Raw genomic sequence first — 17,420 nt, 5'->3', positions numbered from 1 at the left:
GGAGATTGTACCTCAAGTCCTTTAAGCTAGGGCAGATGCAAATCACAAGAACTATGTCCTCCTTGCCGGTTTTGCACATGCGACACTGTTGTGAAGAGTTGTTTCTCTCCCAAGGCGGAAGATGTGGGAGTATTGGAATTACCCCAAGGCGTAATTTTAAGAATTTTTCTTTAACATTTATTTTAATGCCGATGTTGAGGTACGCTTGTGACCGCAGTTTTTCATAATCACCCACCGTTAGCCATCCATGTGCTCTATTTGCTAGGTCCTTCTTGTCCTCTATCGCTGAAATGATACTTGCTGATTTTGTGGCTAGTTTTTTAAAAGACAAGAGATCTATTGATGTTTCCCAGGTGTCAGTCAGGCCTAGGATTTTGAGTGATTCGTATAAGTAGGCTCTCGGCGCGAAATTGCGGTGCCGAAGTAATTCTTCCCATACATTTGCACGTAAAGATCCAGCCTCTGCGTTGCGAATCTTGTGCCAGTTTGTTGCATACACACTCCGCCTTTCTAAGGTTTGTTTCAGGATACCGAATTCTAATTGAATCTGAGCCGGGGAGACATATTTGGGAAGATTAAAAATAGCCCTGTATGAGTTAGCTATGAGTGTGTCCAGCAACGCCGCGTCCTCACCGTGGTGTGATTTTAATTTGGCACGCAGGATTTCAAGAAGAGGTTTAAGTGTAAGGTCAGGTAATTTGACCTTTAATGATTTTAATGCCAAATAGGTCATTGTGGCCTTCCCTCGCAAGGACTTGAACTGCGCCCTAGAGGTATATTTGAGTCCAGGATTACTCCCAGGTACTTATATGTGGTGACCTGGTCAAGCTTTTCGCCATTCAAGTGCCAGCAAGGATTCTTTTTTTTTCCTATAATTCAAAGCCATTACCTTTGACTTATTGAAGTTTATTTGTAGGGCATTCTTCACTGAAAAAGCATGAGTTGTATTCAAAAGGTGTTGGAGGCCCATTGGAGTCCGACTTATCAACAGCAGATCATCCGCATATAACAGGTTGGAGAGGGGAATTTTGCCCAATTTCGGTGCATGATTGGGACATTTGTCAAGTTGCCCAGGTAGATCGGCTAGAAAAAGATTGAATAGGATGGGTGCAAGTAGGCACCCCTGTTTTAATCCTTTTGTTGTCCTAATGGGCTTTGAAAGGTGTGTTCCAGCCCCAAGTTTGATTTTAATCCAGGTGTTTGAGTGGGGCAGTATTAGGACGTCTAATAGGCATTTAGGTATTCCCAAATTGTCCAGTTCCAGCCAAAGTTTGTTACGGTCAACATGGTCAAATGCAGCAGTGTAGTCAATAAATGAGAAGAATAAAGATGACTTAGTTTCTTTTGCTGCTTCCATCAGCAGTGATAGTGCCATGAGATTAGTTGTGGTCCCTTGGGCTTTACAGAAACCCGTTTGGTTGATTGGGATGATGGAATTTTCAGCTGCCCATGATGTTAGCTCCTCCATAATAAGGCCAGCAAAGTATTTTACCTCCACATCTAGGAGAGCAATAAGGCGATAGTTGTTTGGAAGCCTCTTGCTACCTTGTTTATATATCGGGCTGATGATTGAACCGTGCCAGGACTCAGTAAGGGTCTGGGAGAGTCTTATACTATTAAACACTGGTGCTAAAGATGCGCTCCAAAATTCAACATCTGATTTGTAGAGCATAGATGGTAGGCCGTTCGGCCCAGGAGCACCGGTTGGTCTCCCCCTTGATATTTGTCCTTGGATATCAGATGGAAAAATTATCTTTGGCCCTGACTCAAGTAACTTTGGTGGGTTTTTTTCCGTATTTAATTTGTCAGGTTTTGGTGTATTCGTGGGCATGTGCTCCCCCGTTTCAAGGGGATTTGTGGCGGTGTAGTGGTTGAAGCTTACTTCTTTTTTGTGCTTTGTGGCTTTTAGGCAAGGTTTGTTTGTAACGGCCTCGTCTATAGTCCCAACGTTGTTGAAATGCGTCAATATGTATTTCGACCATACCTCCTCGGTTATGTGCGAATTTTGACCTAGAAGGTCAGGATTCTGTATTCTTTTAACCATTTGCCAGAATCTGGAGCTGTTTTTCTGCTTCCCTTTGTAGACTAGCTTCACCCATAGTTCTTCGTTAATTCGCTTCTGATTGCACCATTTTGTCAGTTTCAGCTGTGTTTTAGCTTCCCGTAGGGCAGGTTGCAAGCTATAATTTGTTGGATCCTTTCGCAACTGTCTCAGTATTTGATTTACTAGTCTTTTTTGTAGTTTAATTTCTGGACATGAGTGATTCCCACGAAAGGGCGTCTGCTGATGACGTGTATTGCTGGGAAAGTTTTTTACCATTTTCTCCCTAATGGTTTTGATGAAGATATCCCAGAAATCCGGCACCTTGGTTGCGTAGCTGGCAACTTGGGAGAAAAGGCTTTTCGCCATGGAACTAATGGAGTCAATGTTCTCGGCGTTACAACAAAGCCGCCTTAAATTTGGGACAATGTCTGTATCGAAGCCTATAAAGGTTTCAGTTTCCAGATGGGAAGTAGATCTTATTATGGCCTCTTGAGGCAGGTGGTCACTGAGGTCGCTCGTACCTATTCTAAAGGAATTTACCCAACAGAACAAGTTTAAAGATGTGAACATGTAGTCAAGATGGGAGGATTGTTTATTCGCGTGGAAGGTGGCATCTGGTGGATCATCGTCAATGTAGTGGCCGTTCAGGGCCCTTAGGTTAAGTTGTTCCAGATGTCGAAGTAGGATTTTTGAATGCTTCATTGGATTCTTTTTTTTTATATGGCCTTGTGTCGGCACGCCCCATGCTGCGTTCAAATCTTGGGTAAGGTCGCTTGGTTGCTCTTTATTGATTAGAAGCATATTAAAATCGCCTGCCAAGATGAATGAATCAGATAAGCTTTCTTCCATTATTTTTTTCACCAGTTTGGTCGCACCTTTTTGTTTATCTTTGGGGTGAATGTATATATTAATTATAGTCACAGCCTGGAGCTGCTTCTTTAACCGGAGTGAGATCTTTGCCACCTGGATGACGTTTGGGGGAGGAATATGTAGGTCCATTGCCTCAATTTTGCCTATTGTCAATATCGATGCGAAAAGCATCAGACCGCCTGATCTTCGGCCAAAGGTTGAGTTTTTATTTGCCGGAATACAGCAAGACGTTAACCCTTGGAGCTCAAATGCTTTTTCTTCCCAAGTCTCTTGGAGCAGGATAAGGTCAAATGTAGTCAGGTAGTCTAGAAATTCGGGATCATTTCTTTTGCTCGCCAAACCGTTGATGTTCCAGGAGCAAATTCTAATGTCCATGTATCCTTCTGAGGGGTTGGTGAGTTCTTTCCCTTTTTGTCAGTTATTGACAGGTGAACTGACAAATGTGTGTTGAATTGACTTCCAAGTGTGAGCAGCTTTTGGTGAAGAACAGCTGCTAAGCTTTTGGTATTGTCCAGAATTGGGGTATTTTAAGTCTCGGGGGCACGGCCCGGGCGAGCTGCTTCTCGCTCCTTTTAATATTGAGATAGTACTTTTTCGTGCTAGTGGTCTGGCTAGAGGAAGAAAAGGAGTAGGATAACAAGGTCGCTCTTCGAGTCTCAGCTCTATCCCCCATTGCTGAAACGTCGCTACTTCTTCCATGATTTTATGTGCTGTCTCAAGTGAGTGCCAAGTTGCTTTTGTAATGTCTGGGCGATGAGGTTCGGTGTTTGACTGAAACTCTATTTCCAAGAGGTCTGATGAACTGATGTTTGATAAATTTGTTAGTGAATGCATGAGCCTTAGTATGTTTCCCCAATTCAGTATATCATTTCTACCGCGGGATGTGTATTCTGGAATAAAAAGGATTGATGTTGCACTGTTCGAATACTGTGGTATGGTTGGGTCCGGCGATGGTCTCTTGTCACCCTGTTGGATAGGTTGAGAAGAGCTGCTTGGGCCTGCTGTGACTGGGGCATTTAGCTGCTCACGTTGGTTGGTGGCTATCTGCAGGTTCCAGATGGTATTAGTCGGTGTACGTGTCAAATGTGGAGTGGACTCCGTGTTGATAGCCGTGGTGGTGTCCACTCTTCCTCTTATTGGAGCAAGTTCAGATGGTGTTGATTCGATGTTAATAGAATTTTGTGCCGCATGACTTTTTGTAAATTGTAAAACTTTCTGCTTGAGTTTTTTTGTGCAGGTTTCTTAGTAACGATACTTCTCAGTTTTGAATGTTGCGATGGAAATGCTGATGATGCAGTTTCAGAGACCTTATACCGGGGAGATTGTTCCTCATTGGCTGGCGGAGACCAAGTGACGGTTGCTGCTAGAGGAGAGGAGTTAGAATATATTTCTATCTTCTTACTTGACCCTATTGGGGCCCGATCCCTTCCTTTCCTTTTGTTCTTTCTCCGAGTCTTAGAAGATTCCTGAGTGTTTGTTGAGGAAGATGTGACTGTAGTTGCAGTCGTGATGGTTAACTCAGATGCCAATGGTCTGGGCGGTAATATTTCGGTTGAGGATGCAATGATATCTGACCTTTGCTCGATCGGGTGCTCGATCAATAAGCCCGTTGGTGTCACTGGGGCATCTGAGGGTGGGTCGGAAGTTTGCGAGGTTTGGGTTTGTAGAACTGCTGATTGTAAGTCATTTATCAGTGCCCCCAACATTGTTGTTAAGGATGATAATTTATCTAAAATTGGGTCACAAGTTAGTGGTTGTAATAGAGGTGGTTGGGCCGCAAAACGGCATCTTGACCACTCCTTATGAGACCATTTAGTTCCGAGATTTTCCAGTCAATTCCTGAGATTGAGTCAGCCATTGTCTGCAAAACACAAAGTTGCATGTCCATTTTTTGAGATTGGAATTCCAGGGCTGTAGCCGAGTGTTGCAGTGTGTTTAAGATTGTTACCCAAATCGATTCGGGAACTGTTTTTCCTGGGCTGTAACTTCTCTCAAGTCTTGGTGAGGCGTCAACAGTGGGCTTCCATTCAGATGGATGGCGGTTATAAGTAGCAACTAGTTCTTCCCACTCCTGTGCTGCTATAGAGGACATGTCATTGTCGTTGTCTGAAAAGTTCTTTGTGGGCAGGGAATCATTGTTCGGTAATAAAGTGCCGCCCTGGGCGGCCCCTTGCACTGCTGGCTTTTTAGTCGCCGTTATTTGGTCGGTGGTGCTACTGAAGTTTAGCTGATGTGACTTGGTTAGGGTCAATGGGGTGTTTAGCAGTAGCGGTGGTTTGATGCCACTTCCTTGCTCTTCAGTTACTGGTGATGATTTCTTTTGTTGAGTTTGGAGAGCTGCAAGCTAATTGGGGAGGTGGTAGATCTTTCCTCCTCTTTGTGAATCAAAACCTTAGTTTCCAGTGTCGCGTCTTGTTTACCAAGGTGTCGAGGACTGATCTTGCTAGGGTGAGTCTTACCCTGCTGTACTAGATGTGGGTCGATTGCTATATCTGGAGACTTTGCCTCGATTGGTATGCTCCAGTCTTTTTTGGAAGCTTTACTGGCAGACGCCAGTTCCCAAGTATTGGGGTTGGTTGGTTCGTGTTCTACCGGGAAGATGGGTGCTGCCGCTCTTCTTGCTTTAGGCGAAGTTAGTGTAGGGATGACAGTCGCTGCCTCAGGAGTGGGTGGACGCAGAGTTTCCACTGGGCTGGGTAAGCCTACTTGGCTGCTATTCATGCGGCTGCAGTCATGCTCGTCTTTTAAAAGCGAAGATTGAAGAACTCTAATATTCCCAGTCATTGAGAATATCGCTTTTCCAGGGTCTTTAAGAAAGGAGAACTTTGTATAAATCTTAGGTTGGTGTGAACATATCCTTTTCTTTGCTGGCGTTCCGTCGATGGTTACAAGATTGTCTGGATCCGTTGGTGGAAGTTTTTTTACTGGAGGTAGTACGGGCTGTACAAGTCTTTGTGACTGCTGCGATAGCTGGAGGCCAGTAATAGGATGGTGAAGCAGCAAGGACCTTGACTTGATCATTTTTGTTTGGCGGTTGAGTTGAGGGTAAATTTATATTTACTATTGCAGTTGATGTTTCCATTACTGTAAGGGGTGAGGCCTCTGTATTACTTATATTTTTATTACATGCGCTTGAACTGAATTCCTTGGGATTATTTGAGTTTATTGGAGAGTTTGTTGGAGATATTGCTCTGGTTTCCCCAGTTTTCTTTTCCGCGATCTCAATGTAGAGTTGGGTTTTGGTTGTTGCCTGATCATGCCAGATCTCATTGCGCTTCTTTTTTTAAATTTTTTTTTTTATAGCTTTAGTGCGTTTTTATATTTCAATGGGCTAACAAGTTTGTGGAGTGGACAAACGAGGGTCGTACCTCTCCCCCTGTGTCCAATCTCTAATAATGGCTTATGGGAAAAGTTGCTGTAACTTTCGGTTCTGCAGGGTGTTGGTTTGATGGTTTTCCGTTTGTGTTTGGAGTTCCAATTAATGGTGATGGTCTGATATGTTAGGCCTATTTAAAACGTAGCTGATGAATGGCTGAATAGCTGAATGACTGGATGACTGGACGGCTGGCTGAAATGCTGGTTGCTGGTTACTGTCCGCAAGATAGTAGCACTTGCCTGCTAGAGTCAGTCTGTTCGAGGTATACCGGAAGGTGGCAGGGAGGGCACGGGAAGGGCGTGGTGGTCAAGGGAGCGGCAAGCGGGGCTCGCAGGGAGGACCTCGGGTCAGCAAGACCTAGTCCGGCTGCCTCACAGTCACCCCCCGGGCTCTTACTCAGCGGCTGCCTCTATCGGCAACCGCGCTCGCACACGCCCTGTGTATCCCTGTTTTGCCCTGTAGCCCTGCTCCTCCCTACAGTCCTAGGTATGGTGCCCCAACCTCACCTCCGGGTGTGTGAGCGGGGAAGCCGCTCTGGACTTCGCCCAAAGCTGGGTGCTCTGAACTACAACAGTTACCCCGGGTAGCCACTCCGGCAAGACAGTGATGTAGCAATAGTCGAACAAAAGAGGAGTGCAGGAATGCAGGGGTTATAGTTTTCACACTGTAGTGCCACAGCTAGGTGAATCTTGTCCTTCTTGGGTCAAGCTTCGGCCGCAGTCACTCTCCCTACGGCGTCAGCGGCGGGCGGTGAGGGAGTCAGTGATGATAACTGAGGTGACAGGGGCGGCTGGCTGGCTAAGGGGCTAAAGGGCTAAAGGACCAGAGGTGTCTGTAGCGGTTGTCGCGGCTGCAGAGGTCCAGGCGGTCCCGGCGATTTTCTGGGTCAGCGCTGTTCGCAAAATGCTGACCACAACAGCCTCCACCTGTGCCCTGCCCTACACCACGCCGCAATGAGCTCCCTCCCTGTAGCTCACAGCTTGCTCCCCCAGCTGCCTCCTGGGCGCAGGCCTCCTCCCACAGCGAGGGTGGTGGTGTTGATGGCGGGTTACAATTCAATTGCAGTTGCAATTTCGACCGGGATAGAGGCTGGGTAGGGGCTGATAACGGGGCTGATAACGGGAGCGGGAGCAGGAGCAGGGGAGCGGGGGAGACGCTTACTCACTCGCCACCTGCTGCACCACCCCCGCCGCTCCTTAGGTCCTCAACTTGCTCGACCTGATGCGGGCGAGGAGTTTCGCGCTGCCCGCTGATGCCTTTGCCTGTATCGCGTGCCGCGTTGAAGTGCTCCCTCTGCTTTTGGGACCCAACTCAAGGCTATTGGGGAACCAGCAGCGGAGGAAGCCGCGTGTAAACAGCTGGGGCAGTTCAGTTCAGGGAAGGGCGGTTCAGGCATTTGTGGCGCGGAGCGGAGAACTTCTTCAGCGTCTCCCTGCTACGCTCTGCATCTGCTGCTGCTGCGGTTTGTCCGGCTTGCGCGAAAAGCAGGACTGGAATCCCAGAAGTGTGTCCAACAAATCCGACTGATTTACATGTTCGAGAGGCCAGATCATCTGAGCAAACGGGAGTTAGTGTGTGCCAGAAAAGTAATTAGTCTGTTTTCTTGGGTGGAAACCGTACCCTCAGTCCACCCGGGTACATGTTTTTGGAGTCGAGTTGGCATCCAACAATCATTAGAAACCAACTGAAAGTTGACGTACACATATATAACAGTGAACCTCAAGGCGTAGGCACTTGTGGGTGGAAAAGGATCAAAACCATAACGGCCAGTGGTGGAACTGGTAAAACTTTACTCTGGGAACCCAGCAATTGATGGTCATGGTGGGGAAGAAAACTTTGGTCAAGTCACAAGGGGCAGAGTCATGAAAAGCAGTCAGGCAACTTATATATTTTTTTCAAATAACTCAGTCCTAAAGAAATAGGCTCCAAGGAGAAGCGTGACAGTTAATCTGTTCTGGCTTAATTGGTTGCAGAGCAGCATTTTAGAAATATATTATGGGGCTCAAGCACCTGTGCAGAGAGCTTTCTGTGCACGTAAATCTCACGTAATAACAATAATGGTAAGATAACTCCGGTGGTTAAGGCACTTGCTGGAGAGATCTGTTTTGTCTAGTCAGAGTTTTGAGTCAGAAAGTAACATAGAGAGTTGGTGTCTCCTGCCAATCACATTGTAACATGCAGATGACAGATTATTATGCTATGTAGATGTGTAAATGGGTCACTGCCTTTGACAAAGAGATCCTTGTATTATTGCTGGTCATAAATTGCAATCCTTAATTTAGAATAGGAAGCTATCAACAGACATCAAGAAACTGAATGCAAATTGCAGGACAAGTGTTAAAATCTTACTGATTTTTCAAAATCTGTTATTGACTCCTTAAAAGGTTTTCTTGTGGTAGTAATAAAGGACAACACCAAGCACTGCGTTACGTTTTAAATCCTGAATTTGTGCTTCTCCCAGCCATGTAATCTCAGCATATAATCCCTACCAGTAAAACAGTGTTAAACTCCTACACATTGAAACCCTCTTTGTTTTATGGAACATCCTGTACATTGATTACACTGCACACTTGTATGATTTATTGTCAATGTGTTGTGTGTGTGTGTGTGTGTGTGTGTGTGTGATGTAAAGCACTATGACACCCTACAGTGGGATGATTAGCGCAATAAAAGTATTAAATAAAATAAATCAGATAGTGCCATTTAAATTGTTATTCATGTAAATACTCATACGTTCTGATTAATCTGACATTCATACAGTGCATGCACTTCTCTTACACATAGGGGTTACACAAAGTTAAAAACCTTCCTCCAAATCTCTTAAGTACTAAAGTGTCTCAGTTGTGTGCCTTTGTTTTTCCACTGTATCGGTGTCTAGGTGTAAGGCTGCAGATAGCTCCAAAACAGGCAGCCTCCAGCCAGGACTCTTATCGAAATAAAGGAGGGTTAATGCCCATTTACATTCATTCTTAGTTTTGGGCCCGAGCTTGGAGAGTAACTAAAAAAGCCCCCTCACTGCCTGGAAGTTGCTGCTTCGAGCAGGAAAAGGCGCAGGGGCAGCTGAATTAAGTCCCATGCTGGCAAATTACACCAGGACCTATTCAGAATATTTTGCTGGGGCCAGACGGATGCCTGATCCAGCTGAATAATAGCTGGTGAATAGGGGATCCGCCAGGTTCCCCCTTCTTTCCAGCAGCGCTGATTGTCAGCCATTTTTAAAGGGTGTGAATCATTCACAGTGCAATGCAAAAACCTTCTATTCCTATTTACAAGTCGTGATGTGTTACTCTAGCGAGATTTGTAATATTTAAACTAAACGCTTGTAAGAGGTAACCAAGATAAACTAAACACTCAAAGAACTCAGAAACCTTCTAAAGATGACTTAAAGCTACAGCTCCTGACAGGGAATCCAGGAACTTGTGAACCCAGAATAATGCGTGGGATCTAATGAATTAAAAAAGAATTATAAATGTTACTTGCGGGAACATTGTCGTATATGAAGGCTAATGGAATGAAAAATGTTTCCTACGAAAATTGTGATGTCATTTTACGTTGAAGCTTGGATATCTGTGTATGAAATTATGTTTTGAGTGCACATAGTTCTAGATGTTTTCATCATGTAATGACATTCATAAATTATAGCAAAACGGTATTGTCTGTTGTTGTAACAGAAGGAAGTCCAGGTAGCCGTAGAGTGGGTTACATGAATAAGATTTATTGACACTTAGTTACAGGTAATTAAGGTGGTACATTTCAGATAAGTAGTTAGGTAAAGAGCGGATAGCCCATAGTTTACAGCCCCATCAGGAGTAACCCCCTTGCTCCTCAGCCAGCACACTCCAACTGACACTCTACACCTCACCAGACACTCAGGAATTCCATTACATCACCAAGCACTCCAGCATTCTACTACACCACCAAGCACTCCAGCATTCATCCTGGCTGGCTGAGCAGCAGGGAAGATGTAACTAAGGAAAGGGTGCATTGCAACAACTCAAGTCACATCATCTGGATATGACCTGTTGCCATTGGGTGCACTCAATTCATAATTTTATGTTTTAAATTCAAAAGACTTCACATGGACATCTTTGTGGCAGTTCTGCAGGTATATGGCAATTCATGGGTGGAGGCACATTTGCGTCATGTAAACATCACCCTTGTAAATAAAGGGTGCATTGCAAACAAGTGAGCTGGTGCACTGACCTCAGCCTTGCAGAGTGCTGCTAATCACGGGTCACACTCTGTGGCACGAAATCACAGGTTCCAGAGGCTGTCCTTCTGAACTTTCAATGCAATGCTCTGGAATGTTGGATTTATGGTCTGAGCTAAAGAAAGCAGATCCTCTACACAGCTTCTCTTTTTGATATTGTAGCAGGGTTTCTGTTCTCCCACAGAACTGTGCACAGAGGATTGGAACCTCAGCGAATTAGGGTGACCCAAAACTCACCTTAGTGTCCAACAAAGCCCTTACCGAGCTAGCTACAGTGTCTCATTGGTCATAACAAACTCCCAATGTTTAGACAAACCAGAACATGAGCTTACAATACCTCAGGTTACGTGAAACACATGAGCACTCTTTAGTTATACAATCATTTCAAACCAGAACGTGGAGTAAATGAGGACACGTGCACATTTGAAATATTTATTTACTAATGCCGTCTTCTCAGGCGCAGTATCTTAGATAATACAAGGAGACATATTATCAGAAGCAAAGTTATCAGCATAGTTACTAGTCCATAGAAAGCAAATGGTGACAGCATGTTAACATGCTGTAATGAATAATGGTTAACAACACTTATTTCTCACCCTCCCTAACACACATATTATATTAATAGCTAAGAAGGTCTCTTTGGGTTTTTAGCAGGGCGGGCCCATACCTCAGGATCCTAGAATGAAGAGATCACATCAGCATACACCAGCTCTCTCTGCATGCGAACAGCATCAAGTGTGTGTGTGTGCTTCAAGCAAAGCAATATAAAACCCGCCTAAAGCCCAAAGTTGGCAGAATCTGCACTTATGTTATGTCTATGAAGGAGCGAAGATCAGACCTCATAACAATTCTGTATCGTGTTATTCCTGAAGCTTCAGCACTCTCTGTACAGACATAGTTTATTAAGCAAAGCTGATATCAGAGTAATAACATATTATTCTCATGTAAACCACAACGAACTACTAGGTTGAAGGCTAAATCAACAATTAAGTGTCGTGTGCAGAAGCAGCAAAAGGAAAAAATGGCGTTTAAACATGTAATGAGCCTATGCTAACTTAACGCATTATAAAGATATACAGTAGCTATATGACAATATGCAGGAGCAGCAAAGTACGTTTTCAATTGTCATAAGTATGAAGTCCTTACCCCTTCAAGGGAGGGAGCAAGGGATTCTTCCTCTTGTCCCAATCATACTCTAACACAGCTGTACCACAATTCTTTAGACCTCTGCTCAAGGCCGTGAAAACCAGTTATAGTTTATGTTATAAATTATTAGGTCACAAAATGTGCCAACTAATTGTTACAATATGCTGATATTGCACCTATAGGAGAGTGGTTACAACTAAAGTATTGATGACTAATGATGTTATTCCTTTCTAGAACTAATATATATATATAAAAAATGGATGAGGTGAGGCAGTCACAAGCCCACAATGGAGTAATGCCCTGCCCAGTAGAGACTTCACCTCATCTCTAATTAGCACAAATCAGTACATCAATAAGCCATCAAACATATAAACAGCACACCAACTGCTCACATGTACTGGTTGAAGTTTATTAATTTTCATCTTTTCAGCAGTTAGCAAACACAGTCCACACGTTTTGGCAAAGATGCTTTGATCACAACCTTGTTCATTCATCCGAGGACACCATGTTAAAGTGTTATTTAACAAACAGTAAAGACAGACAAGACTAATTCTAGCATTACTATAGAAACAATACTATGGTAGGATATTAACAAGTGTCCAAAGTGTTATTGGGAAATGAGGTAATAATTTATTAAATAAATTCATCAATGATCTAGACCTGTTTTCTTATGATTGTGGCAAGAGTACGTTGTCGGAAAATCTGTGATTCATGTCAAAAAATAATCGGACTCAATTTCAGGATACTTGTTGGACCTGACCCTAGAGTGCTTGTGTTCTCACATTTAACCATGGTTCAATTGACTTACACCCAATTAGAATTATTTACTTTTCAGTCCCTCGTAGAGAAATATACCATATACTAAGGGCCTGTAAATCAACTGCTGCTAGTGGGCTTGCAGCATTAATTGTGCCATCCACTTAAGTAGCATTTTAATACATGTCTAAGGCCTGCCATTGCAGCCCGCAGTTTAAAACTGCCATGTTGTCTTGACATTTAAACCTCTTTGCCTAGCCTTAAATTCCCTTTTAATTTACCCCTAAGGTAGGCACTAGGCAGCCCATAGCGCAGGGTGCAGTGTAATGAAAAGGTGGACATATACTTTTAAGTTTTACAAGCCCTGGTAGTGAAAGACTCCTAAATTGGTTTTCCACTACTGTGAGGCCTACCCCTCCCAATAGGATAACATTGGGGATTCCTTATTACATTTAATAAACGTATTTCCAATTGGGTGATGGTAACTGCTTCATGTTTGGTGTCTTTGGAATTGTGCCAAAGAACCCTATGTAATGGTACAGTTGAGTTTTTTATCACAATTTTAAAAATGCCAATTTTATAAAGTTGACATTTTTCTGCCCTTAGCCCCTTTGTGCCTGTAGCCTGACTTGGGTCAAGAGATTGAGTATAACTGACAGTTAAACGTTCTGAGTTACTCCTAGACAGTCACATAATAGAGGGATTAGGTGTGCCTGAATGGGCCATCTGCTGCAGGATGGGGGGGCAGAGCTTAGCACAGCTCCACTTACAACTGAATAGCCTGTGCTCTGCCTTTACACACAGGGCCTAACAACCGTGTATTGTCCCTTTGGCCAGCTAGGGGATGCAGGAGATTCAATGCACTGAAAAGCCACTGTCTAGAAGTTTCTCCCACCTTTCAGAACCAGGGCACCAGGGTATAGCAGTAGGATCTCAGACACCAACTCTTTAGACTTCTGGTCCTGTGGATACCCTGTCTGGAAAGCCTGCTGTGCTTTTGGAAGGAATGTCTTTCTTCTGGGCTGCTGCTCTACACGACTGCTGACCTACCTGGATTACTGTCATGTTTGTTCTGCTACTGTGTTGCCTTCTGCCTGTGGATAAGGACTGGATCTTCAACTGACTCGCGACCTCCAGAGTGACTCACGAGGACTAGATTACTGGCCTCCTGTTAAGAACAACAGGGATGTAAAAGGCTTCCTTCATCTTGAACCCGCATCTGGACCCACCTGGCCCGATTCATAGAACTAACTTAAGACAAAATCCTAAACGTACTACCATTTTGATATTCACAGAAGGCACTTACTCATTTTCGTATTCACAGAAGTTAGGAGTCCTAACTTTAGGACTCTTACATGCCTTCTGTGAATACTGAAAGTCTTAAAGTTAGGATTTTTCTCCGTTCAGGAGTAGTAAAGTTAGGACTCCTAACTTTAGGTCTCCTAAGTGCCTTCTGTGAATACCGAAAGTCCTAAAGTTAGGATTTTTCTCAGTTTAGGAGTAGTAAAGTTAGAACTCCTGCAAGGGGTCGTGGCTGTTGCTTGACCATGGCTCATACCCCAGTTAACCAATAACCCAGTTTCTAACAAGACTAGATTTTTCATCCAAATCTATAAATCCTCAATTACGAATTTGATACTATTTACACCATTTCTGTTCAAAGGCTGTGTAAGTGGTTTGAATTGCAAACTATGAGTTATTTGCCTGTGTTACCAAGTAAGAATTTATAGACATCTGTTTTAGAGAATCATAATCTCTTAGAAATTCTATGAAGCATTACACTTGTATTGTGAATTCAACTGGTGACCTTTGGCAATAAAAAGCCATAAAAAGATGTAAATAAGCATTAACAACGCCATAAACTCATGAGAGTAACATATATTGGCTTTGCATACACATCGGTAGTGACAGATATAAATGCCATTTACAGGTGGCCTCCTTGGATGCACGTGCAGCCACCATCTTCAAATACAGTTTTGTTTATTTTAATAACTCCTGTTCAGGAGCAGGTGATGAGGAGCAGGGAGAGGCAGAGAGAAACATAGAGAGAAATCAGTCCCTCTCAGGCACTGCAAAGAAAGTCTGATGCCAGAGACTGAAATGATCCTCATCGAGGTAAATGTATGAATAGGGATGAAAGCCATTGAATCAGGAGCCAGTAAGTAATATATACAAAACATCCAGTCATGAGCAAGTGGCTAAATGAAAATCCACTTTAAGTATATGTAATGTATGGGAAACAATAAGTCTTGGCCTAAAAATTAAGTAATTACTTTTCATTGTCTAATGTTGTTACTTCTTTTTTGTCCTCAGCTATTGGACACTTCTAAAACCCTTCTTGGAATCTGCTGATAAGTTCTTCATGATGGGGCACAAGGTGATATACTACGTTTACACAGATCAACCAGACAAAGTCAAGTGCACCACGTTTCTTAATGATCGAGAGTGCAAGGTTTACAAAACTTTATCATATGATTCCAAGGCAAGAATTTTCATGAAGAGAATGGAAATTTTGCACCTGGACATCAAGTCGAAGAACATCGATGTGCAGTATTTAGTGTGTGCCGATGTTGACATTGTGTTCCACGATAATGTGGGTGTGGAAATTTTGAGTGACCTTGTTGCCACGTTACATCCTGGATACTACAAATCCGGTCGTAGTGACTTCACTTATGAGCCGCGCCCAACGTCCCAGGCCTATATCCCAAGCAATGAAGGAGATTTCTATTACCAAGCTAATTTATTTGCAGGCAAACTGCAGGAAATTTACAGACTGACCAAAAGTTGTGACGAAGCCATTAAAATAGATGATTCCAATGGCATAATTGCAGTTTATCATGATGAGAGCCATTTGAATAAGTATCTACTCCACCATAAACCTACAAAAATTCTTTCTCCAGAATATATCTGGAGCTCTACCATTACTCGGACATCAGAAATACAAAGTATAAAAATTATTCATGGTGATAAGAAATTATCAAAATGGCTTCTTTAACTTACATTTTGCTTTGCACCAAAGCTCTGATCTTACTCAGGAAGTAAGATTTGTAAAGTGATTGAATCAGCAATCAAACATTTCTGTCTGCATGAAGGTCCAAGAAAAAAATGCCATAATGTATTTTTAAGTAACAGAATGCCGAGCTCTTCACCCACGCTTTCTAGGATAATATCCTGCATAAGGAACTCATACCTAGGACATAGGAATGTATGCATCTGCAGTTAAACTGGAGATGGTATAGTTCATAGGGAATGTATGTGTTTTGCGATAACATTGGCCCCATTTACGAAAACCTCATCAAACTTTAAACATTTGCCAAAATACAGAATGTGCTTTTAGTCAAATCAGGGATTTACACTTGGAGGGTTAATGATGAAGCACCTAGACATACAATTTAAGTTCTGATAGGTACGTTTAAGGCAAGGCTAAAGAAGTAAAACTGTGGCAAATACAATTAGACTGTCGTATTTTAGCCTGAAGTAAACAAGTGAGGGGTAAGATGCTTGAATTAATTTCAGCCACTGGTAAATACTTGAGCTACATCTCAGTCCATCGTTTTAAGTCAACAGCACATATTTTAGCCAGCAGCACCATTCATTACATACTCCAGATATACATTCAGTCAAGCAGCAGGTAGATGTCAGTTGTTGCATTTCATGTCATCACATTGTTAGTTAATACATTGCATCAGTACATCTAAAGTACCTTTACCTTGCAGTACTTTACATCACAAGTACTTTACTTCATAGGTAAGGTTGTCTTATATGTATTTAAATTGAAAGTTAATTAAAAAATGAAAAATATTTCTAATTAATTAAATTATGTTTTCATTTTATAGTAGTTTAGTCATAGTTTAGTAATCTTTTTTCATTTTCTTAAACTATCCACCTTTGAGCCCTAATAGAGACATTACTTCTGTTAAGCACTACCTATCCCCAATCCCTAAAAACCCTTTCTATCCATATACACTACCCAATCCTGGACCCTAAAAACTCATTACTAACAGAGGCAATGCCTATCCCTTTGTCCTACAAACTGTTTACTACCCCTAAACAATACCCAGCTCTGAGCCTCAAAATGTCTTCACTACCTCTATAAATACTTTAAAATGTAAAACATTATAGCTTGTATGCATTTTATTTGATTACTCACTTATTTTGCATTCACTGTAAATTATTTGTTCTTAATTGCCTAAATTACATTAAATATGAATTAATATTAATATGTTTATTAAATACCCTTAAAAATATAGGTGTGTATCACATTATATGTACAAGAATGTATATAATTATGGTTGAGTCACATTTAACCATTAAAAAAGTAACTTATCTCTTATGTAAAGTTCTGCAAAGTATATGCTGAAATCCTACCTTTGAATAAAACTCCTGGTTCACTTTCCTGTGATGTAGTGTCCCATGATGTAACAACTGCACACCATTTTATACATGGTGACATGTATATAGAGGATGGATGCTTGAGTGGGTTGATGACTGCATGGGTGCATACATGGATGAAAAGCTGGTTATGTGGTTTTAAGTGCTTGCAATGACTAATTAACAGGAAGGTGAATCGGTGTGATTGTATAGGTCAAGAAGCAAGTGTGGGGTATCAGTGGGTGGATAAATGCTTGGGCATTGATAGACATACAAATGCTTGGGTATTGAAAATGTAAAATGATGTATATACAAAAAAGCAGCTACTTGGCAGTTGGGGAAGTGCATTTAGTGCAATCACAATCGTAATATAATTGCCCCATTTGTGAGACTTTGGGCCAGCTTTGGATTTTTGATCAAGAACATATACTGCATGTTCGAGTTTGGACAAGTATACATATAAAAGTACATTTACACATCCAGAATACAAAATAAATGCTCGCAAACATTGACATCTTTACCTGGATCAAGGTATCACAAGAAATGGTTTAATTTGGCAGTACCGTTGACAAGGTATGCTAACTTGGGATAACATCCTTTACAACACAGCCGTTAGCACACAATAGCATTACCACGCATTCTTCACA

General features: G+C 42.4%; 1 protein-coding gene across 3 annotated transcripts in view; it reads left to right on the top strand.

The window, feature by feature from the left end:
- Positions 1-16,798, top strand: part of LOC144770342 (histo-blood group ABO system transferase-like) — a 652,215-nt gene extending 635,417 nt beyond the window's left edge. For all 3 annotated transcript variants that reach the window (XM_078654796.1, XM_078654794.1, XM_078654795.1), the window contains one exon: positions 14,716-16,798. In XM_078654796.1, the coding sequence (XP_078510922.1) occupies positions 14,716-15,397 (682 nt within the window). In that variant the 3' untranslated portion in view covers positions 15,398-16,798. The remainder of the gene's footprint in view (positions 1-14,715) is intronic.
- The last annotated feature ends 622 nt before the right edge of the window (positions 16,799-17,420 follow it).

Source organism: Lissotriton helveticus, chromosome 7, assembly GCF_964261635.1.
Source record: "Lissotriton helveticus chromosome 7, aLisHel1.1, whole genome shotgun sequence".
In the NCBI taxonomy this organism is placed as follows: domain Eukaryota; kingdom Metazoa; phylum Chordata; class Amphibia; order Caudata; family Salamandridae; genus Lissotriton; species Lissotriton helveticus.
This window is presented reverse-complemented; position numbering and strand designations above follow the sequence as displayed.